At 38.7% G+C, this 24,924-nt stretch overlaps 2 protein-coding genes across 3 annotated transcripts in view; both read left to right on the top strand.

Annotated features, from left to right (window-relative positions):
- The window catches only part of LOC145488028 (arf-GAP with GTPase, ANK repeat and PH domain-containing protein 1-like), a 37,432-nt gene that overhangs the window by 2,796 nt on the left and 9,712 nt on the right, over positions 1-24,924 (top strand). The window contains exons 1-12 of one of the 2 annotated variants that reach the window (XM_081466792.1): positions 356-570; positions 3,360-3,424; positions 4,028-4,198; positions 5,765-5,909; positions 7,242-7,379; positions 14,646-14,863; positions 15,734-15,805; positions 16,394-16,498; positions 17,241-17,340; positions 17,891-18,337; positions 19,254-19,327; positions 19,564-19,641. In XM_081466792.1, coding sequence (XP_081322918.1) covers positions 402-570; positions 3,360-3,424; positions 4,028-4,198; positions 5,765-5,909; positions 7,242-7,379; positions 14,646-14,863; positions 15,734-15,805; positions 16,394-16,498; positions 17,241-17,340; positions 17,891-18,337; positions 19,254-19,327; positions 19,564-19,641 — 1,782 coding nt within the window. In that variant the 5' untranslated portion in view covers positions 356-401. Of the gene's footprint in view, positions 1-355; positions 571-3,359; positions 3,425-4,027; positions 4,199-5,764; positions 5,910-7,241; positions 7,380-14,645; positions 14,864-15,733; positions 15,806-16,393; positions 16,499-17,240; positions 17,341-17,890; positions 18,338-19,253; positions 19,328-19,563; positions 19,642-24,924 lie in introns of those variants that run through there. The other variant, XM_081466793.1, reaches the window with a different exon arrangement.
- On the top strand, positions 19,644-24,177 carry LOC145488043 (melanocyte-stimulating hormone receptor-like). The gene has a single exon (XM_081466810.1). The coding sequence runs from the start codon at positions 22,175-22,177 to the stop codon at positions 23,090-23,092; it is 918 nt and encodes a 305-aa protein (XP_081322936.1). The 5' UTR covers positions 19,644-22,174; the 3' UTR covers positions 23,093-24,177.

Raw genomic sequence — 24,924 nt, 5'->3', positions numbered from 1 at the left:
CATACTTCAACTTTTAGCTTGAAAGCGGATCGGATGCGAGCTTTAAATTTTTAAACTCTCATTCGTGAAACGAAGTGCCATTCTCCAGTCCCCCTCGACCTCACAATAAATTACAATCAAGCATAAACAGTTTTGCACAACATGCCTTTGGTTACCATAGCAGGACAAAATCTTCTCAAAAATCCAATTATCGTATCTGATGTGCAAAAAGATTGAATAAACACAACATTTTATTTAGTTTATGCGTATTTTCGCACTCTCTGTACTTTTTGGTGTGACAATTTTCACCTTCAGCCTCGCTCCCACGCGTGCGTAACACTGGTGCCCATTCATAACAAAACAGCTGAGTACGGTCACTTCAGCAATGGTCGTTTTTCCTCGCTCGCTAATTTTACAAGCTTATGACGAAAATGCCGGTTTCCGACTCTCTAGAGGCCATCGCTATGAGGCAGGAGGCTGAGAGATTCGAGTCGGTTTGCCCGAATATTCAATCTTTGTATGACCTTCTGGAACGAATCGACAACGTGCCTTTGAAGCGCAAAATAAGAGAACTAGTGAATCGTATTGAGGGTGAGTGAATAATCGGTGGTAGTTTTATGGTGTAAACACAGGTATAGCTTTGATACGGTCGTTAGTAAGTCAAGTGTAAAGTTGCGGTTTTCCTTAAAAGAGCGACCCAGATATTTCACTTTTGAACTTAGGCCAGCTACAGTTTACAGAATACGAACGACTCGCGATTCTAGAAGATAAACACTAAACCATATTCACTTAACGTCACCGTTCTCGTGGAAGATAGCAGTTTGTAAACAAAAGAGATGCCAGGCAATTCTCAGTAGGTCGCTTTATATGAACTGAGGTTCATATAATATCATTTCAAATCGTTCTTGGAATCGAGTTGTGGTAGAGTCGCGCTTTGCTAAGAATGTTTCTCACACAAATTCGGTTACGTACAGAAATTTGAAAAAAACTTGATTCCTGCTGTGCTTGAAATCACAAGCTACCTCGTGTTCGCAGGCCACTAGTTCCCGGCATAATCTTCCTTAGGTCAAAAATATAATTGTAATTTAAAATTGATTTGAAGGGAAAAAAAAATTCAAGATCTTTGATCGTTCATACAGGTCATGACAGAGATATCTCTTCGTTCGCGTCGTGTCGCGCCAAAAATTTTGTGGCCGTGTCTTCTTATGCAAAGCATCTCGATCGGTTGCGATTTTGAGTAAATGTCGTTTGTGTATCGAAATACAGTTCTATCCAGGTTTTTCTGGTTTGTTTATGTCGGATTTTGTACGTATTTACATGCAAGAGAAAACCAAGTGTTGACTTCTACAGTTGAGCCCATTTAGAAATGTAGTGTAGAATATTTTCGAATTATTGTTTATGTATATATTTATTCTTTCGAAAGAAGACGAAATCGCCAGAAATCGTGATCGTTTTCTCGTGTATTTAAAGCTTATTTTATATTCCCTTATATTGATGTGTTTCGTGGCCGGTGCGTTACAATCTTCTTGGATGTCAATTTCACGGTTTAGAGAACCCATTGCAAATATTCAACGTACTGTGAATTTTGTTGATATAAGCTTAAATTCGCAGCTTATTTGCATGTTCTTGTATATTTGGTGATAATCAAAATTAAATGAGCTTCCTGCCCTTTGAAGAAGAATTGATATTTGGATAAAGAAAGTGATCGTAGTTTTTTTTCTATTTTGGGAACAGCCCTTGTGATTTTTATATACAGTATATAGACAAAATTATGAAGTACATGAAATATACTAGGATAAGTATTTTGTCTATTTGTAAATGAATTCTTGAAAAATGCGGTTGTGGTTTAGGGTATTTAAATTTAATTCAAGATGTTTTTCCTTGGACTTTAAAATATTTTTGCCTTATTTTTCATTATTAATGCTTACGTACCCAACACAGCTGATGCAACTATAACTATGTATATTAATTTTGTGAACTGGGGTATTGTTTTGTTTCACTGAAGCTTTTATTGAAGTGCCTTCAGTTGAGTATTTTAAGAAGGTATCAGAATTCATCTGTAATCAATACCTTCCTTAATTAAACATCCCCTCTGAATCTGTATGGCTGCTACTAAAGAGTCACAATCAAGGATTCCAGAATGATGTTAAATTACCAGTCCAGTGATATTATAATGTAGATATGTCTGTTCTCTTGTTACAAATATTGGTGTGAAATTGCAAAACCCTGAAGCATAACAAAAATTCTAAAGATTCCTTTGGATTGTTTCATAGTTGCTGATTTATCAGTGAGGAATTTTGAAATGTATATAAATCTTCTGGACTCTAAGCCCCCCAGAATTTCCTTTTAAGTAGTTATTTTTATAAGTTATTCAGTCAGGCTAGTATATTATATTAACTATGATCTACCTGCTTCTTCCCAAAAGGTATTTGTATATTAATGTAATGACACAGTTGTTTTAAGATTTTGAAGAGAAACCAATCACAAATCAGCATGAAAGATTATTACCTTAAGGATCTTGACTTGACATCCTGGGAAGCTACGATCTTGGACAATTTAAATGAAAATTAAGACCACCCCTCCTTGCTCCCCCTCCTTGAGTATGGCTTGCTTTGTTCTTAATAAAATGCCACAGATATTAATTATATACTGTATTAAATTATGTTAGATGTTGAGATGTTTGCACGTAATTTAAATAATGACATTTTGTATTATTTACATTTTTGGTTGAAGAATTCGACCAACTTATATTTCAATTTTGGTGAGACACTTCGTTCTTATCATTATCAACTTATCAACACTGTGGTCTAAGTACACTTATTTACTGCCCAGAAGAAAAATATTAAAGATTGCACACCATGCAGGTCTTTGTTTCTTTAGACCCAGAGGGGAGGGGAACTCTCTAAATATATAGCTCTTGTTGGGATGCTTGTCAAATCTGTTAGGGTTTTATAAGAAAAATTCCCACAAAGGTAGTCACTTCTGATAGTACTTTTGATGACTATTTAAGGGGTTTCCTAGAGATGATTTCGGGAGCCAAGTAAGTTCCAGGAGAAGCCAGTGATAGGAACTTAAAATGCAGAACCTGTACTACTAGTTAGTACATCAGCATGTACATGTAGGGGAAGTTTGGTGTAATTATGGTCAGAGAAGATATATTTTTGTAAGGGTTAAAATTAACATGTGCACCAAGTGAGACTCTGGTACTGTTCCTACAAAAAGCCCTGTTTAGAAATTTGAAAGACCATTCCTTTCACAGGTTTGAGGGTACCACACCCCTCCCCTACCCAAATCACCCGTGGAGTGAATGGGGCTGATCAAAGCTTGTTACCGAGGTAACCTTTTTTAATTAGTTAATGATTGTCACCTTTTTTCTGTAGAATCGTTCCTTAACAGCCCTGAGTTCACCACGTTGAGAGTTGACAGCAGTTGTGAACTAAGACTGGTGAGTCCAAGTTGTTAATTATTAGCTAAAAGTAATTTTTGTAAGGAAGCCTCGTGAACAATGAACATTTTCTCTTTTTGGATTCAGTTCCCTATCTACAGCCCATAAAGGTTTGTTTTTTACGCTTCAAAAAAATTATGCATATCCTTACCATATTTGCAGAGCATGGTATAAATAAACAATAGCCTCCATTTGGTGCAAAAATGTGCTCTGGGTATTTATCTGCGGACATTATCTGTTCCGAGAAGCAAACAGTTTTGTGAGAGCGTAGCTTGAGGAAAACTGTGAGCTTCGAAGAACAGATATTGTCCAAGGGCAAATATTTGCGCATATTTTCGCACTAAATGGGGGCTATTGTGTTTATCATAGACATTATTCAAATCCTTTTCGCAACACGTATAGTTTTCAAAATTGGGGAATATCACTCGGATATTCCGCAGTATTAGCTGGAGCATATTCAGTCTTGTGCAAGCGAAAATGTTTGATGGATTATAATATTATTGCTCACATACCATGATGGCAAAGCCAATGAAAACTCTTGAGTTGCATTATTCAATGATCCTGTTTTTAACAAAGATACATAATTATATATCCTCAATACAGGGCGTTGTTGGGAGTTCGGTTTCTGGCAAGTCTGACTTATTGCACAGATATCTAACTGGTGAGTACACCAAGGTGGATTCGTTTACTGGACGCCACAAGAAGGAGGTGCGTCTTGATGGACAGAGCCGCTTGTTGCTGATCAGGAATGAGACTGGCCCCCCTGATGTACAGGTATCGAATAAACCCAGTAACTAGTATGACGTATGTATGTGTTCTGGAAATTTGGGAAAGTCCTGGAATTTTTTCTGGCATTTTTTCAAGGACAACAGGAGTTGACAACTCCTTGATTGATAAATTGAGAGACAGCAATTTTTTTGGCAGGGAAATTATAAAAGAAATTGTGTTGAGTTTGGAGATTGGAAAAAAATTTCTGGGAATGTAGAAATAACATACAATGTAAAATGGTCTTAAACAAATATTTATTTATTTATTAAAATTTGTTACCCCCTTAGCAGTGGGAAAACCAGGCATCTTTTGAGAGACCATTTGGCAGGCCCAGGAGCAAAGCGATGAATCTGCAATAAGAAAATTACAGAGCATTACCTCAAATTAAAAATTTAATTAAGCATCTTGTACAAGCAAACAGCAAAAATTAAAGCAAACGACAAACCCGTATAGTAATACTAAACGAGGGAGAGAACCTTACAGTGAACCTCATCAATCAAGGATTTATCAGACTAACTTGATACAAAAGATGAACGCGAACTACAAAATATTATTAAATATATCGCACCGGTATAGCATAAATTGCATGGCGTTACTGAAGCTCTGAGCATTATTCTCCGTTATTAGCGAGCAAAAATACGCAAGGCTACAACATTTGTAAACCGCTTAGATTGAAATAGTCTACTTTTCCGCTCGTTTTCCCTTAAAATGTCGATTCATGTTCGTAGCTACATTTGACTCGTCTGCTCACCCCACCGGCTCTCCTAATCAGTAGCGTGTTTTGTGATTGGACAAGAACATATCACGTGATGCACCTCAAGGCATTGTAATAGTTAACAATTTTTTCAAAAAAATTTGGAATTTTGTCTGGAACATTCCATTTGAGAAGAATGTGTTTTGTTTGAAATTGGGCATGGCCGTGAGAGCCAAAGGGTTTGAAACAGGTGTAAGCGATACAAAACACTAAATCCGAGTTCGCTTGTGCCTTTGTTTGAAATGTCTTCGTGTAAACATGAGTTTCATTTCCATGAAAATGAACCTGTAGGGCGAACATATTTTCATATATGAATAGTTTTGCATGAAGACTCGTTTTGACACAGAGGCAAAAGACAACTCGGAGAATGGCCTATTGAACATTTGGAAAGGCTCAACTGAGAAAACGGGACTACCTTCTCGACCCGTTCCCGTTTGTCCCGGGCATTTCCTAGTGGACTAAACTGAAAAGACGTGTTCCATGTAACATCCCAGTTGGAATTTACGCAACCACGGGCAGGCAGTAGTTGTACGCGTGCCTTACACCGACCAGAGTGGTGGCGCATGAAAACTCGAAACCAATATTATTTTTATGATTTTTTGAGCGCAACAAAATACGCAACGCGTACAGTTAACCCTACGAAAAAAACAAAACAGCGAATTTTGTTTCCCCTCAGCCGAATATAATCCTCTTTAAGAGATCCTCCCTGGGAAACCCCGAGGGTCTTGGGGAAACAAAACTTGCTGTTTCTCTCAGCAAATTACTAAAGCCCTTTGTAGTAACCAAGTTAATACGTATTTTTTTCTCCTCCTTCACAGTTTACTCAGTGGGTGGAAGCTGTGATCTTTGTTTTCAGCTTGGATGATGAGCTCAGCTTTAGTGTTTTGTCAGGGTACTACGCTAAAATGGCTCAATACAGAAAATACATCTCTGATATTCCTGTGGTTTTGGTGGCCATAACTGGTGAGAATGCATGCTCAACACATTATTGACGTCTGTCTTTGTACTCATGTAGTTGAGGAGAACAAGTGCCGTTTTTTTGCAAATCGTCTTTAAAGTAAACCGCTCTCTCGAGTCTGGTGTGTGTTCCTCCCCGAGAAGAGATTTCAGGGAAGGAGCGCGGACCAAACGGTGGCTGTTAATCGAGCCTTCTTTGAAACTCGCTTGGAGAATTTCCGAGGCTTCTAATTTCACCAATTGATCAATTAAAATACAGTACACCAGTGCGACTCGACGAGAACACATCATGGTTCTAAATCTTTACTGTGAGATAATCCCTCTAAGCGGGATATAAGCGCTCAGAGACATGTTGTAGTCACTTTTACGTAGTAGGTCCCGTGTAAGAGAGGTCAGTGGAAAGATAGCTCGTTATGTTGCGCGGTTGTTCAGCTAGAGTTAATCCCCAAGGTAATCCTACTCAGTAGTTTAGGGGTGGTACTCAGTTCTCCCGCGGATAGTGTTACCACGCGCGTTGCCTGGATGTTTTCGTGGTGAGTAAAAATGCGTGTAAAACCGCTTGGGCTGTCCTCGTGAGAAAAATTTGCGTCGTGGGAGTGGCTTTTCTAGAACCTCGTGGGATCTATGAAACCAGGATTGATCTAAAATTAACTTGATCGGAATTAAGTTGAGAATAACACCTGTAGATCTATATGGGAAGTAACTTTCTCACTCTTGATCCTTTCTTGTAGCGACGTAATTATGCTAATTGTCATTTCAAGACTAAGACAAGAGAAACCTTGACCTTTTTTGTATTAATTTGCAAAACATATAATCACTTACACTGTTCACATTATAGTACTCTACACTGTACTTTCTACATTTGCTACTTTCTCTACAATACTCTATTTTTAGGAACAATATTTACATGACTTTCAGAAAGAGTGCTTATACTTTCTCTACTTACACTACGACATAACACTTACTCCACCTGCAATTCGATATTATATTTTACTCTTCTTACAGTAGGGTGCAATACTTTCTTCACTTAAAATAGAATACAATGCTCTCTACTTACTGTAAGGTATAATATTTACTCTTCTTACAATACGGCACGATTCTTATTCTACTTAAAATAAGATACAATACTAACTCTACTTTCCATGATACAATAATTACTCTACTTACGTTTCGTTACAGTACGCTTCAACGCACTACAAACTTTGATCATTGGGAAGTAAAATCTTAAACTCGACCAATATAAAAATTACTGAGTTGGACGTGAAACTGTACAAACTGTATTGTATCGAACACTGAGTAAGATTTTAACCTTTTCAGTTCGTTCTTTTTTTCCAACAGATGGTATCACAGGCGTTGATCAGACAGGTCTTGTCGCCACGCATAGAATAAAAAAGCTTATCACCGATCTGAAGCAGTGTGTGTACATGGAGGCTTCAGCCCTAACAGGAGAGAACGTTGATCGTGTTTTTAATACAGGTTAGTGCTGTGCAGGTGTAAATCAGGTTTGTCAACAGTGGCTTTCGAGAACTATGATTTTAAGCTCTTTACTTTGATTTTGTGCCTTCCCCTGACCCCAAAAACTCCCCACTAAACGTGCCCAACCTTTAAAGATCTTTTCAATGCGCTCCTTTATCGATTAGCACCCCGAATTCAAATAATGGCCCTATTTTGTATTCCTTGTTTAAACACCGACACCACCAAGGGCCCTATTATGGCAAGCATCATTTTCATTGTCCGCCAGAGTGCTTGTGGAGTGAAAAGTTTAAAATACGTGCTCTCGATTGGGCTAGCTAACACATTCATCTGCTCTCTGTGATGCTTATCGAGAGCGGATAATCGAGTGATTAAAAGACGCACAAAAATCTTAACCGCTCTTGTCTTGTGCACCATAAACGCCATTCGGATACACACTTCGAGCGCCCCCTCCCCCCTTCTTTCCTCAGTCGCGAAAGAACGCGCGGTTATTTTTCCTTACATGCGTTTTTTCGCGTTACGTTTGGTGCGCTAAGGCAGCGTCCTCCCTACGCCGGAGAAATTTGAAAACGCAGCTTTATTTCTACTGTTAGGCGAGCCCTCCACACTAATCCGTCGCGAATACGGAACTTTTCGAAGACGCTTTTCAAACCGGAAGAATTTTAAAACGCCTGCTTTTTGATGTCGTGTAGACCGAAAAGTACATTTTGAAAACGGAGCTTTTCGAGAACGATGGTGTTACGATAATCATGTGATCTCCCTGACTGTGTTTTCCTCAGACACAAATCCAAAATGACCTGTGATAGTTTCATTTTCAAATTCCTCCGGCGCAGTGTTAACGGGGCCTGAGGAAAGCTGCCCTTAGTCTGTTACTCGAGGTGCGAGTTTAAACAATTGGAAATGCTAGACTAGTGGGCTACGGAAGTAAAGTAATATCGACTCAGAGGGTGACATATCTGTTGTCAGCAAGGTCTGGTGTTCTGAAAATTTGCGCCATTATGTATTCGTATAAAACTCGCGTTTTGTTTGAAATTGTCAGTTTACCTTCCAATAACACAGAATTTAATTTTCAAACAACATTAATTCATTCCAAATCTGCAATTTAAATTTAAACTAAAATAAATTTAACAGAATAATGTGAACTGCGGATGAATCTTAGATTTTCAGATTCGCGTTTTTTGTCCTTCATTTCCGTCTTGTCATTAATTTATCTTCGGGTGCTTTTGTATGTTATTTCTTTCACGCCAGTGTGTTATCCGTATAATATTAACAGGCCCTGCATGTCCATTGTTTAGTTGTAGACATAACATCATTATAATAAAACTTAATTTATCGGATATTTGAATTTGTTAGCGGAAACTGAGGCTCCATTCACCCTACGCCGGAGAAGTTTGAAAAAGGAAGTTTCACTCTGAAAACGCATCAAATGTTTTCCGTCCACACTACGCCGGAGGAATTTGAAAACGAAACAATCACCCGTCATTTTGGATTTGTGTTTGAGGAAAACTCGGGCAGGAAAATCACATGATTATCGTGACGTCATCGTTTTCAAAAAGCTTCGTTTTCAAAATGTTTTCCGTCCACACGAAAACGCAAAGCCGGCGTTTTCAAATTCGTCCTGTTTGAAGAACGTTTTCGGAAAGCTCCGTTTTCGTGACGGATTAGTGTGGACGGTAGGCCTAATCGTAGAAATAAAGCTGCGTTTTCAAATTTCTCCGGCGCAATGTGGACGGTTCCTGAATTTGGGACGGATTTTAATACGTTATCCTTACAAACAGCGATATCGGCCAATCAGAAATCAGAATAGACGCTATGTGTTTGTGACCGTCGTGAAACACAGGAGCTAGGAGAGGTCACGCGGGCATCTTAATCATAAAAAAGTCGCTCGCTAAAAAGTTGCTGGAAAAAGAGATATTTTTGTGCAGTGATAGTTTATTGCATTTGGTAACATTTTGGATCATCACATTGTATTGAAAATATGAGCAAGAGGAAATTTATAAAATGGCACCAATCGGTTTCATATGGGAATGTTGGAAGCTGGGTAAGGGATGGAGGGTGTAGACTGGGGGAGGGGAGTGTACATCACCTTTCATATTAAACGAACGTTTTATGTATAATCTACCCCGGCCAAAGGCCGACATCAAATTCGTGTTCTTACATGTACCAGTTACACATGACTTGCACAAAATCACTGATCACGACAATCTTAAAACTTATCCTCGTTTCACGGATGTAATCGTGTCAGTCGCAGATTGCAGCTCTCGGCTATTTCGTATATCACGTTTCAGAAGAAATCATCAGCCATTTCACATTCACACCAAAAAATGCCGCGACTCATCTTTTGCCGCCCTCGTCTGTCGAAAAAAAGTCGATTTGGTTGATTTAGGCGCCGTCCACACTAGTGTAAACGGAAAACATTTTGAAAACGGCGCTTTTCGAAAACGATCACATCACGATAATAATGGGATTTTCTTGGCCAACTTTTCGTCAACTACAAAACCAAATTGACCTGTGATTATTGCGTTTTGAAATTCCTCCGGCGTAGTGTGAACGGAAAACATTTGATGTGTTTTCAGGGTGAAAACGCCGTTTTCAAATTCTTCCGGCGTAATATGGGCGAGGTCGTGAACCAGTTCAATTGATGTCGATCGAAAATGTTGATCGACCCAACCGATGTTTTTTTCCAACAGAACACGATAAAAAAAATATTAGAACCATTCGAAAACGATGGCTGATCGCATGACTCATTAGTTTATCGGAGTCAAGGGAGACAAATATAATTCAAAAATACATTTACCACATTGTGTAAGGAAAATTTATTTTTCAAATGACACGTTTTTTGATTCGGCATTTTGTTGCAGTTTTTATGTCGGAAACAAAATGGGCATCATGCTCGAAACTACTAATTCTCTATTTATTTCCCTATACTTAGTGAACTGTAATATTTGATAAATTAAAAAAAAAACATAGTAAAATATACGTTGAAGTTTAGGATCTTTTTTCTCCCACAGAAGGTTTATATCAAGTGAGACGATGAAATATTTATACTTATGTTAAGTTAATTTTTTACATGGGAAATTTCTCGAACAACGCAGTTCTTTTGGAACAAAAAATGCTGATTTCAAATCTTACCACGTAACCATAAAATGATCCGTGACGACATCGTAGAACATTGTTCTTTTCAAAGAGTTTTTATATTTCTGTTGCCGGAAATTATAAAATGTGTAGAATCTGGTGAAAATGAAAGACTTTGCACGGATAAGTGAAAATTATTCGGAAGTGTTTCACGCTTGCTTGAACGTGACCGGAAATGACAAAAAAAACACTGCGCTGTTATTACAAACGACAGTTCACTTAGAGGAGAGATCTGTTTATTGTGTTTTAGTACAAGGGTATAAGAGAGATTTCAAGAATCAAAACATTGGTAACTTGCAGTTAAGTGGTTTCGTAATAATATCGGAATTTTCCTATCGTTGTGAAGGCGACCAGCAGCAAGAACAAATATTCAGGAAATCCGAAACGCGAAAATTATTGTTGTCATTTCACCGTCGACCGCTGACCGATTTCGTGCTAAAGAGCGAATGCTGCAAATTTGTCACTTCTTCAGAAAGAAAAATCCGTGTTATATTTCTTACAGTGTTAAGTAAGGAAACGGTGACACTGAAAGAGATTTTCCGCTTAGCGTTCGCCGCGACAGAGAGGTGGAAATATAGGTGAAGCTACCCGCGCCAATAAAATAAGGCGGGTACAGAATTGCATTCATGTAACGACTTCGCATTCACTGGGCCGGAGACCGAGTACAATACGTAGTTATTCTTTTGTGGTACAGAAGGAGGAGAGTTTTGAACAAACTGCAGAGTCCAGACGTCTGTGAACAGGAGAAATATTTTCTTCAAACTTTCGATTCTTCGATGGTAACTCTTGTACAAGGTTTACTGTTCGCGAATCTGCTCTTTGTAGCGACAATCGGTTGCGCTTGTCCTTGGCAAACTTGTACTGATTTGAGTGATTTACATGTATAAAGTGCGCTTGAAAATATTAAGATGATGCGAAGGAGTTTTCAGCTCTCTGGATCATACGATGTCATCAAGGATGTAACAGATCTGGAAAGTAAGTGCCCCTTTATCTTTTCGCAGAATTTTAAGTCCAATATTTTAAATTTTCGAGGTTATGTTTGATTTTCACAGTTGAAGTATACTGAATCGTCTTCAGTTGTCTTGCTTGCTTTATATAAGCAATGTGATATTTGAATGAACTTCAGTTTTGTTTCTTATCTTGTTACGTGAGCAGGAAAACTGATAGGCATCGTTTTAACCGTAAAATTAATTTGGAGTACAATAGCGGGGGATTTTACGGCGATATTTGTCTCTAGAAATTTGTTGTTTACATTCAATTGCGAATGAGAACTAAGCGGAATATTAAAATTTTGAATGCCAGAAGTTTACAACTTTGATTGAACTGATTGAGTTTTTTTTCTCCTTTTCTGGGCAATTTCAATTAAGATCATTTATTTTATGAGCTCCTTTTCTGCAATTTTCTTCAATTTGCCATTTATAGTCAGCACAATTCATGATATTAGATCGATGATTCGATTTTGATGATACGTTCCGAACGCGCGCGTTACTTCTTCGATATTATGTCAAATTTGGTTTTACACGTTCAAGATTATGTGACAATGTCATGTTTTTGAATGCTTAAAAGCTAGCCAAAGCCTCTTTCCTCAATCGTCTAAAGCGCAATTTTACAATTTCTGATAAGTAAGTCTTTATTTTTAGTTCCACACTCGCGAACGATGTTATTTTCTGTTCTCAAACGGAGTAAACATTGTTTGTTATGGCAGTGGCCGATGTTGCGGTACTCATAAATTGTGACACAAACAGCTCATTAAAATTATTTGCTGACCAAATATTCAAGTCCTCGAATCTTCCTTTCCTTTTGAGTGATGGCGCTGAATTCGGCGAACAATTTAAAGCATCGATTAGCACGATCGAATACCACTATACATTATGTGAGGTCGACAGATCTGTAGCCGGCCTTCAGACTTGTAATCAAGTCGTCTGCTCTCGCACGGAAATGACTCTTTATGCTTGATCGACTGGGCAGTTATGTAGGCAATTTGTCAACGAATTTATTTTAATTTTCCGTTTCTCTTTAGCGACGTTTTAGATCAGATGATTTTCCGTTGAAGCAATATTAGCATATTTGCCAAGTTCCTGTTATGTTTACCTTTGTGCATGCTGTGTTGAAGGCCGTGTAATTTTATAACTTTCTTGCATTAGTCCACGTGTTTGGTTAAATTGTTTGAAAAAAGTCTCTTCGTCGTACTCCCGGATTCACAAATCGAGTAAAAGTATTTTTAAGGGAAGAATGCTTTGATTTCATTTTCTAGTTCATTGGAGACTGATCTTGCCTAGTAACAGCGGTCGTGAAACCTGATTAGTGTTTTTAATTGGATGTTCTTGTTAATGTAATTATGTCTTAATTTTGTCTACTTTGTACTATCTTGAAAACATCAGTCCATGTACAAATGGATGCTGTGAGTGACTTACCCTGTGATAAAGAAACACAGTTGAATCACCTAATCAGAAGAATTGTTTGTACACATGAAGGAATTTCAATTAAATGAGTGATGATTGCCCCAGTTTTGAGACTGTCTACTGTATTTTAAAATGCTCTTTTTCACGGTGTCACAATTCCCCACCATTACTGAGAAGCAAGTTTCTCTGAATAATGACAGACATTTTTCAATTTTGGTTTTTGGTTTAGGAGCTAGTGACTAAACAAATGTTTTTGTTACTTTCTGCTACCTGAATTATTACTGCAAGATTGTCACAGAGACTGGGTACGACTGCATGGCCTTCAAACAATTTTCAAGCCAAAATAGCAGTACTGTTTAACTTAAGAAGCACTCAAAACTAAATTTTAAATTTGTCTGAAACATGGAGTAATTTTTTACACATATCAAAGAATGAAAATCCAGAAATAGAATTTTGTGTCATACTCAAAAAGGAATATCCAAGGTGAACATTGTTATTATAGAAGGAATAATGCTAATATACAGTGACATGTTAGTTCATTGGATGTTGATTGACCTTATCACTATTGTCAACAGTTAATACAAGATTATGAGATTTTTATCATTGCTTTGAATTTAATATAAAGTTTTCATATCCTGCCGTTTCACGAAACGCACCTGTTGAAATTGAAGTTGTAACTATATAAGAAAGTACCAGACTTGATTTTTCAGTTCTACCGACACCTCAGTTCACTTTTTCTTGGGACGTAGATTCTCTTTTCACGTTCAATGTGCTTGGAGGCAGATATTCTACAATGCCAGGGTTACGCAAACCAAGTATCTTTGATTCCTTTCTACAGGACATGAGAAATGGTATGGGTATAAGGCTGTTTTTGTAAGCTCTCAGCTTATTCAAGATAATGTTGTAATTTTAAATTTACAGAATATCCTAGTAAAAGCAAACTTATTTCTCAGGTGATTGAAGTACATGACATGTTTACATATATCTAAGAAAGTCCTTTACACATGTCAGGAAATGTATATAAACCTGAATAAAACTAAGAACACCTTTTAAATGAATTTGCCGTGGAGACACTTTAACTGTGTGAAAATATGTAGGGACCACATGCAGCTAGGATGAATCACAGAAATTTAAAAACATTCCCAGCTAAAAAATATTTTATAAAAACACAAGCCTAAGTGGCTGTCTTTGAGGCTGAAATGTGATGTAGACCCATTGAAAGCATTGAAAACCTGAGTTGATTTCTAGCCAGGGAACAATATTAAATTTTTCTTTGAATCTGGTTTGTCAGATGTACATAATATACTGAGGTGTTTGGTGATTTGAAAATTGTCATGTAATGAAACTAGAAATTGCAGGGGAAGGAGGAGGGTTACTTTAACATTGCATGAGATTAAAGTGGTCGACCAATTTCTGCCATTGTTTATGACTGTTACTCAGTCACATTGCACAGATTCAGCATTTCTGTTGGCAATTGTCAGAATTTCAGGGTGTGGTACATTTCTTTGGGATGATCTTGATAAAGATCAATGAGCCAAGATCACTTGCATCAAAGGAACTGATGAATCAACTCTGGGTAAGGATTCATCAGTTCCTTTGACGCACCATCATCTGAGTGATCTTTGATCATTGATCCTGCTTTAATTTGGGTGATCTAAAACAAACACACCCTTGGGTGTTAACCTGGGTGTGACGGCTATTTTACTAATCTGAAAGATCTTTCTCTTTGCAGCTATTGAAAAGCTGATTCAAGCCAGGGGAGAGACAAGTCCTGTTCTGACATCATTTGACCCAATCCACTCTCCTACTACTAAGGAACCTCCTGATCAACTGCTTCCAAATGTCCCGTCATACAGCCCCATCCATAGCAGCACCAACAGCGCAACATCTACACCGTCATCTTCCACAAAAAGGTCATCAAGAAGGAGGACAATGCTCTTCAGTTCATCAGTATGTACTGTTTCAAAGGGGCCTTATTCTCAACATATAAATTCTCACATCAGTCCTCATACCCTTTGTTTGGTATAGGTTGGAAGAATTTGTTTTGTCATATTTGTAGATACAAAGTAATTGTAGAGATGATTCTGAGAGGCTAGTTTAAGAATGCCATATTTCTGTTTAGTTCAGAGTGCATCATGTCTAGTAACATTTTAGCTCAGTTAAAAGAAATTTTTGTACAGGTTTTACAGTGAGCACTGTGAACACTGGACAATTTTTTGTATACTTTTAGAGACCATAAAAAGAGGGATCTTTTTACATGTATGAACAACGTTATTTTTTAACACTGTAAAAATGCTTATCTGAGAGATTACCGGTATATGATGAACCTGAATTCCATAGTCACCAAAAAAGACAAAAAAAAATGTCTTTGCTGTAACATGCTGAAACAAAGTCCATTTTTGTTTAGTTTCTCTACCAACAATTTCTGTTGATTTAGATCTATAATAATAAGTTCCCCAGTTATTAAAAGTTGAGGATGATGGAGGCATGTTCTTGTTGTGTGGTTAGTTGTAAAAAATGCACGGTTCAGTTTTACAGTGTTGGAGACCTCACTTGTACTAGCTTGCAAACATCAAGATTTGCAGCTATTTTATTGAAGCATTGATAATTAAAAGCAAATTCTAGAACAAAGATCATTGTTATTGTAACAAATTAACATTAATCCATAAAATGTGTTTCTCTTGAAAGTATCTTGTGAATATTACTGCAGTTGATCAAAATTTGCAGCAGCAAATGATAATAATAGTCTTGATTTACAAGATTTGAACAGGAAACATTTCTATTTTTAATTATTACCAATTTATCCTTTTCTAATTACAGAAGGAAAAGAAAGAGAAAGACATAGTGGTGGATACAGATGTTGGGAGTGGCAGATCAATTCCTATAAGACAGGTAAACGGATTATCTTCCTTTACCTTTACCTTTGTTGAGTTAATAAAACAGGTGAAGCGTCACACTAACTGTGTGCAATTAAAATAGTTGAATAAATAATAGGAAGAAGAAAACATGCTGATGAAATGTTGAACAGGAAAAAATGGGTTAAATTAGTTCATAAAAACAGGTACTTTCTTTTTGAACATTGTGAGCGATGGAGATGTCAGTAGCTGCATCAGCTGTGAGCTGGTTCCAGTCCATTGAAGTTCTTGGGAAAAAGGAAAATTCCTAAATATAGTGCTTAAAACTGTGGAAATTTGGTGATGTATTAACCCTCTTCAAGCTCTAATGTCCGGCATACAAGTTCTCCTTGTTGGTGTTCAGCAATTGATATATTTTGAATTTTATTTTGTGTGGAGGTAATTCTTGGCAGCCCATCCCCCCACCTGCTCCACCTCCTTTAACCTCCCCTCAGACTGGCTATCCAATACTTTTGAGACGTATTCTCTCCAGTTGGTTACATTACTTCTGGAATTTGCAGTTAGAAGCAATGTAATGATGTGACAGATTTGCAATATTTATTGATTTCCTGGTCAATATTGTCAGGGTTATCTTCTGAAGAGAAGTTCCAGCTCAATAAACAAGGAATGGAAGAAGAAATATGTAACATTACTCGAAGATGGTGTACTTGCTTATTATCCAAATCTACATGTAAGTGCAGCGTGCATGTAATATTATTCTTGTTCTTTTGCCCACAGTTTTCGTCTCAAACCCAAAAATAACCTACTCAAGTGTCAAAGCTTGTGATATTAAGCCCTTCTCTCCTGCTCTGTATTGTTCATGGGCTTATTTCTCAAGGAGTAGTATATTGCATCTTCAAATTAAAATACATGTAAGCCCTCTTGCTGAAGACCTGCTGTGGATTTGCATTCTGTATAATCTTACAGTGCAACCCTTTCAAAATATTTTGTAGTTAGCAGGCAAGATAGTGAATTAGTGAACTCTGATGTGATATAAGGAGCAAATAATTCACTGTAGGTGGTAAAATTATTGCCAGCTGCCAGAAGATGTTGGCAGGGTCAACAATGTGTTTGAATACAATATTATCCATTCAAAAGCAATGATATTATAATGATATTATGTTATTTGCGTTGGGTTTCATAGTGTCGTATCATGGTCTTTTAAAATTTTACCACATGCTTCTGAAATTGTTTGGACACAGGAATGGTTTTCAAATAAAAAGTTCTTCTACAGGTAACCCCAACCACACTTCCACTAATGAGAACAGAAATATCAAAGAAAAACAGAAATTATGGTCTTTATAACCTTTCAACACAGTCTATTTTTTACGAAGTAATTTTTGGCAAATTTGACTTTTTATCTGATAAGTACAAACAGTGAGTCAAGTTTTCCATTGTAAATTAGGATGGCATCAATATTTCTTTATTGTTAGGATTACATGGATGATGTTCATCAAAAGACAATATTTTTAAAACACACTACGGTAAAGGTGCCTGGAAAAAGACCACCTAAAGCGACCACTCCTGGACAAGGTAGGACATTTAAACTGTAGTTGCTATTAAGTTATCATTGTTTTCTTGGGAGCTGAACAATGTACTTTGTCAATGCCTTTCTATGCTTGGAAGTATAACTGGGTTGCATCAAACTATTAAGATAGCAGGCTTGGCCTGACGAACTGCTATGGGTGAATTGTGACAGCCTTGTCTCCCATTCAGGTGTAAATCAATATGTGCCCTTTAGCCATATAGTTACAGTACCTTAGTTTTGCCTATATGCCTTGCCTTACATGTACATTACCAGCGCTGTCATTAAGGACTGTAACCTGTAACACTGGTTATGGCTGAGTATGCTAGATTTTCCCTTGATGCTACAGGTGAAATAACCTGTTGTTGATAGAACTCACCCACCAACTAACAAGTTTGCTACAGGTGTGGAGTCTGAACAAGGTACAGGTGACTCAACGGCAATCCTACCTTACCTTTCCTTTACCTGCCATCCCTGTTTCCTTCCCTATGTACTTAACAACACTGTACCATATGCAGGCATTGATATTAACAGTTACTGGTATCTGTTTACTAACAGGAAATTCAAGACCGACAACTCCTGTGGAGTCTGATAATAACAATAGCGGGACTGAAACTGTAGGAACAAACAGTGTAGATGGTGCACAAAATGGAATAGACTCTTATACAGGATACAACTCACTTCCAGCTCAACATGACATTGACAATGCACTCGCTAGTATAGGCAATCAAGTAATAACTCCGGCATCAACAAGTGTCGTTGCAAACACGACAAAGACAGATTCATCAAGCATGATCAAGAAAAAGAATAAAAGAAGTAAACACACAAAATCTTGTGAAATAGACTACGAAGAGCTTGAAAAAGCTCTGGCTCTTGCTGCGGCCAATGCAGTAGTTCCGGCTGGTTCCCGGGTGGATCAGATGGGAGTGACTGCAGGCAGTACAAAGAAGAAAGGTCACAGGCGTGTCAAGAGCGGCAGTGGACCTAAAGTTGATTTAGATCCAGGTAATCATTCAGATTTATCTAGGCATATACTATGGAGTTGATAGACATCTCACCACAAGTCCCTCTGAGGTTAGAGTGCTTGCCTGGAACCTGGCAGATCATGGCGTCTAAGTCTGTCAGAAACTTTTATTGTTTCTTTGTAGCGCTCTTGCGATATGCTGAACATTATATCTGTCACATTTATCTGGCTCTTTGCATGCACTGCAATTCTATGATAGAAATTTTCTCCAGATTTCCTGATTGTTTAGCCTTGGCTGATATTTTGTGTTGTTGCAATTTTATGATAACATTAAGTCGTGCTTTGAAAGGTACAAAATATCCTTCCATTTGAAATAAACCTCTTATTTAAGTAATAATTGTTGAGTGAGGTTGAAAAGCACCTACTGCTACTTATTAAGGTAAAGTCTGTGTTGAACTAAGACGTCCATACTGCCGTTTTGGTAGCATTGAAGGCAAGGAGTATATCTACTCCCCCTGGATGGGATGCTAGGGTTCATACATACATGCCTCAGATATTTAAACAGGGTAAAATTTTCAGTGACACATTATATTGATAAAAAAGAAGTTCACTTATGATTACACTGTTTTACAAGATTGCCATTTGGGAGCCACACTGACAGTTGCTGTAAACTCGGTCAGGGTGGAGAGAGGTTTCTTGACCGAGGTGTCTTGCCCAAGATTATAACACAGTGGCCCTAGCCAAGGGTTGAACCCGGACCTCTCCATCAGGAGATAGTGTACTAACCATTAGGCCACTGTCCCTCCCTGTTACAAAACAGAAAATTAACAAGGATGGAGTCAATTATGGGGAAGATTAGGGGGGATTAAGATTGAGTGAAAAATTGAGGCAACATTTTGCTTTGACAGCAGATAGAACATAGAAATAAGCAAGGTCTCTTTTAAAACTTTGTCGCAGAAATGACGGACTGGGAGTTCACCATTGTGTCATTAGAAGCTAAATCATGGCAGTTTGCAGCAGCCACACAAGAGGTAGGTTAACCTTAGGTATGTGATGCATGAAAAGATGTCATCTGATCGGAGAAAACAAAAGTCCAGAGCCAGTCTCAGTCGTTATTCCTCCAGCGTATAGCTGGCATAACCTACGAGGCCTGGAAGCGAGTGGTTCAATGACTGGCTTAAATCTCCCACGTTCAGTACAGTTAAGTAAAATAGTTCTTTTAAACTTAACCTCCTTCAGTCAGTTATTTTTTTCCTTGTTGTTGTAGGAGCGAGATGCCTGGGTTCAGTTAATAGAGCAACAGATTTTGTCTTGCTTACAGTCAAATGAAAGCGGCAGAGAAAAGGTATGATGTTACTAACACAACAAATTTGAAATATTCATTGATGAAGTTAGCACCAAAGTAAAGTGAAATACATGTAAAGTAATCTTTATTGTTACAGGGTGGCCCATTCAGCTCAAAGGCTGGTATCCATAGGGGCCCTGTAAATTTAAAATTAACTAAATATACATTACAAATCTATCCATAACATAGCACTATGTAGCCTCATACTTTAATCTTTAGTGTACAATGTTTAAGGGGGAATCTTGATCAGTGAATGCTATGTTTTTTGCACGTTTAACACTATCTTCCCATTGTATTTCCTTGAGTTATTATCATATTACATCATCTCACTGTCTTCAGGGCTGTTGAATTCAAAACACCCCTTTATTTGTTGTTTAAAGTGGAAAATTCAGATCAGATTTTCACGAGTGTATCCCAGAGTCACTAAGAATTCTTTCCTGTCCTTTTTAGAAGTTGCATGCGTATCGCTTTGAAAAAAGTTAAATTGTAACGTTTGTTGAAGAAGATACAGTGTTCTTTTTTTTTTTTTCGTGTTGGACTAGAGGTATTTGAGGCCACTTTATTTTGTCCTGGGTCAATTAAAATTCAAGCAAACGTACCCGATAGCCACCAAGAGTTGGAATTGATCTTAGGCCAGGAGACTCCGAAAGTTTTGACCGCGATAATGAAAGAGTTTTCGTAAAATGGTTTCGTGTTGTATGTATTCGTGAAATATGATATTCTCTACGCATACGTGTGTTAGTTGTTACCCTGTCGAGGGTAACAGTAATTTGCCTGCGAATGCACCAAACAGCTTGATTATATCACGCCACTCGGAGTGAGTCCTTACAGCATCCGAATCCAAAAACCCTTTAGAATGAATATAGCATAATTTTGCCGAACTATTTTTGGATGCTATTATTAGACTGACGATCCTTTATCTATACGTAATAAGCCAGTTAGTAAACTATTTTAAAAAGCACTTTACCAGTTTTGTTCGGTATTAATAATTCTAACGTCAGTCCTCTCTTAAACTGGTTTAAAAGAAATGTATTTAATTAAAGGGCATATAATTAGGATACTATATTTTGCCCTTTCCAAGTCTTTTTCGTTACACTTATTTGTTAACGATATTGTATTTATGTCGTCAAGTGGAGAAAAAAAAAATACAAATGTTAATACTTCAAGAACAAAGTTTGTGTTGCAGGAGTTTCCCAGCCGGTACAATTGAAAACTTGGAAAGATCCTATTTTCTAGATTATTATATTAAAAAGCAACGGGTAAAATTCATACGATTGCAACGTAAACAACATAAAAGGGGAAGTTATAATTTAAAGGGTTTTACGGGTATCCTTCTTAAACCGTCAAACATTTTTGCATATATAGCAAGAATTCTAGGCAATAAACCTTGCAAATAGAATTCTATACGTGCTATATTTTCGCTTGTGAAAAAAGCGATACGTCTACTCAGCTTCGCGTATAGCGTTCTTCACATGGGAAAAATAATATATAGATTTAGGCCAGCCTAAAAGCGTAGCTCCTGGGTCGGGTTGTTCAGAGCCCGATTCAGCTAACCCAGAAAAGGTAGAATTTTGATTTGAGTTTTGTAACTTTGCGGTGAGGTTTTCTGTATATTGTTTGGCTTTCTGTTTTGAGTTTTAATAATCAACCTATACACAAAACAAAACAGCAAAAAACATTTGTATAGAAGAAAAAGTTATAATTTGGTTAACTTTTAATCCTGGGTTACCGTTAACTGGCTTCCGAGCAATCCTGCTCTGTTTCCAACAAGTTAACCTAATATGAGCCCGCGATCCAATCAATAACCAGCACTTGGTCAGCGGTTAACTTCAAAAAACACGTGACCTCGAGGAGCTGTAAACTTGAGCCCGTGATATGGTCAAGTGATACTGGTCAGCGGCTACCTTGTTTTGAAAGGTGTCAATTGATCATAACTTGGATGTCCAATATAAAGGAAGTACACGGTAAACCAAGGCTGCATGTCTGTCAACCTATTATTTGGAGTATGGCCGCCATGTTGGGCAACTCCGTCGCCGTCGTGCGTACGCGCCCACGAACAATACCGCTAGCCATGATAACCATGAGAAAATCAACTCGTGGGTTTCTTTTTCTTTCCTATATGAGTATAGGGCTCCGCTTGTCGGCCCTGCGGGCCGCCGGAGCTCCGCTATAACCAATCACCGTCCAGAGCAGAATCACGTAGCCAATCAGAGTTAAGCACTCAAATGGCTTCCGAGAAGCGCGGTCTTGAAATTAGACTCGCCATAAGTCGACCTTTTCTTAATCCTTAACTCACTTACCTCTCTCAAGTGAAGCGAGAGGGTAATCTTCGGGCGAAGAAGTCAGGAGGGCGAGCGCGAGCGACTTAGGTCGCGAGAGGTCGAGCTTTCCAACGGAGAAACTGACAATGGAAATATTATTGGAAAGGACTTTAGAAAGTCTATCTTGAAATCTGAGTATGTGTTTCGAAAACACAGTTCGGTTTCCCATTTAAGTTCACTTTCGGTAAAACAGAAGCGGAATATATCCAAATATGTCTTCGGAAGAAGCAGTGATTCAGTCTACAGGAGGACACATAACTGATGCCGTGAAGAACGTCTTGGTTATTAACTGTGCAGTTAATATTCCTCTCGCCATAACATCGATAATCGGGAACTCCCTGGTGTTACATGCAGTTTGGAAGACGTCAACACTTCGCTCGCCATCTGTGTTCTTACTTTGTGGCTTAGCGCTTTCTGACCTCGCTGTCGGTGCGGTTGTACAGCCCTTTTTTATCATAAACGATTTAATAGGACTGCTCTCTCACGACCAATCGCTGAAAACTTTATTCGTGAGGATTTACAATGTACTGGCTTTCTATGTGTGCGGAATTTCTCTTTTTACGATCACCACAGTTAGCGTGGATAAACTTGTCGCCATTCAGAAGCCCTTACGTTATCCAAGTATTGTGACAATTCCCCGAGTAAGGCGAGTTCTTGTGGCTGTCTGGCTATTTTGTGTAATCTTAGTGAGCACACAGTTTTTGCACGACATGATTCAGCTCGTTGCAGTTGGAGTTGTAGTATGTGTTTGTCTTTTCATCTCAGCTTTTTGTCATGTAAAAATTTACAAATTTGTTCGCCATCATCAGCATTGGATTCAAATGCAACTGCGCGCGGTTGAGGCTAACACTCCAAACACTGGAAATGTGAACAATAATATGTCAGGGCTAAAAAGATCTGCTTTGAACGCCTTAATAGTTTTTCTTGTACTCATTGTTTGTTACTGCCCTTATTTTATTGTTTTCGTCGTAACTTCAGTTTATCCAATCAATGTAATGCTTGGCAGATCCCTTGCTTCAACTATAGTGTTCATTAACTCGGCTCTAAACCCATTCTTGTATTGCTGGCGAATACATGAAATACGGGAAGTTGTTAAACAGACTTGGCATAAACTAGTTTGCTGCAAATAATAATAAAAAAATCAGTCTATGTTTGTACAGCGTAAAAAGTAAACTTGAATCCCATAGTCCATTTTTGTCGTGATAATTTTATATAATAATAAAGTGTATTATCGTTTGTCTCACGATGTAGTCACTTGAGATGTAGATCGCGACGTTTCGACTGCTTACTGCTAGTCTTCTTCAGGCGATAAGGTCGACTGATTGCACGGTATCATTTATATCACAAAGGTCGGCTGTGATTGGTGCATTTCGATCCTCCTATTGTTCCATTGTTCCGGCGAGTAGCTGTTCCCTCAGTGGTCCGTTGTTGTACCGTTCTCCTGTTGTTGTGTTTCTTGATCGTGGGTATCCATGCTTCAGGAATTTCAATTCCACCATCCCTGTTGATGTTGTTAGGGTGAAGTCTTATGTGAATAGCTTCCTTGACCCTACGTGTGTACCAGTGAGGATCTCGATCAATAAACTTGACCTCATTCCAGATAGGATAGTGGCCGGTCTCGTGGGTGTGTTCAAAAACGGCGGAGGTCTGGGTACGGGCGAGTCGTATATCCCTGTCGTGTTCTTTGATCCTGTCCTGCATAGATCTCCCTGTTTCCCCGATGTAGACTTTGCCGCACTCACAGGGAATCCTGTAGACAACACCATCTTGTTTAGCCGGGTTGACGGGTGTCCTTTGGTCGCACTAAGTGTGACCGAAGTGTCGTGTCGGACTTAAAGACGGTGCGAATGCCTTGTTGTTCTAGGCAGCGGCGGAGAGACTCCGAAACTCCTTGGACATAGGGTAAAACGGCGGTGGATTTAAATTCCGCGACAGGCTCTCTTCTTGGGGCTGTTCGTGCCTTTGTGATCTTCTGTACAAAAGAGGAGGGATATCCGTTAGAAACAAGTACAGATGACAGATGTTTCTTCTCTCCAGCGATTACTGATGGTTTGGTGACGAGACGTTTAGCCCGGTCGTACAGACACTTCACAATAGCGCGCTTTACTGACTGAGGGTGGTGTGAATCATACGCTAGGTACTGATCAGTATGTGTTGGTTTCCTGTAGACACTGGTGGTAAGGCGGCCATCAGGTTCTCTGTTAACTGACGTGTCGAGAAAGGCGATGTTGTTGTTGTTCTCGATCTCCATGGTGAAACGGATTGATGGTTGTTGACTGTTCAGGTGTTGCAGGAAGACGTCAACTCTATCCCGATCCAGGATGGTGAAAGTATCATCTACGTAGCGTTTCCAGATCTTAGGCTTGCAAGGTGCGGACTCTATTGCTTGTTCTTCAAATATCTCCATGTAGAGATTAGCAATAACCGCGGATACAGGGCTCCCCATGGCTGTGCCGTCTCGTTGTTCGTAAATCGATCCGTTGTACTGGAAGTAGGTAGATCTTAATACGAAATTCAAGAGGTCCGCGATTTGAACTGGTGTAAGTGTAGTGCGGTCAGCCAGGCCTGCGTCGTTCTCCATTTTTTGTAGCGCGGCTTGTACGGCGCCCTCGATCGGTACGTTGGTAAACAGTGACTCTACGTCGAAAGACACCGTGATCTCGTGGTCCTGGATCTCTTCACTGGCGATGGTGGAGGCGAAGTCAGTTGAGTTCTTCACTGTGAAGTTCGAGTTACCTGCAAGAGGAGATAATACGTTAGCCACGAAAGCAGACAGGTCGTATGCAAAGGTGTTGACACACGACACAATTGGCCTAAGCGGTGTGTCGGCCTTGTGGATCTTCGGCAAACCATAGATCCTAGGTGGTTGTTTGTGTCGGGGTCTGATCTTATTATAAACCGCCTCTGATATGTGTCCACTCCGTTTCAGGGTTAGCAGCTTCTCAGATAGCTTCCGGGTCAA

Source organism: Orbicella franksi, chromosome 5 (genome assembly GCF_964199315.1).
Source record: "Orbicella franksi chromosome 5, jaOrbFran1.1, whole genome shotgun sequence".
Taxonomy (NCBI): Eukaryota; Metazoa; Cnidaria; class Anthozoa; order Scleractinia; family Merulinidae; genus Orbicella; species Orbicella franksi.
This window is presented reverse-complemented; position numbering and strand designations above follow the sequence as displayed.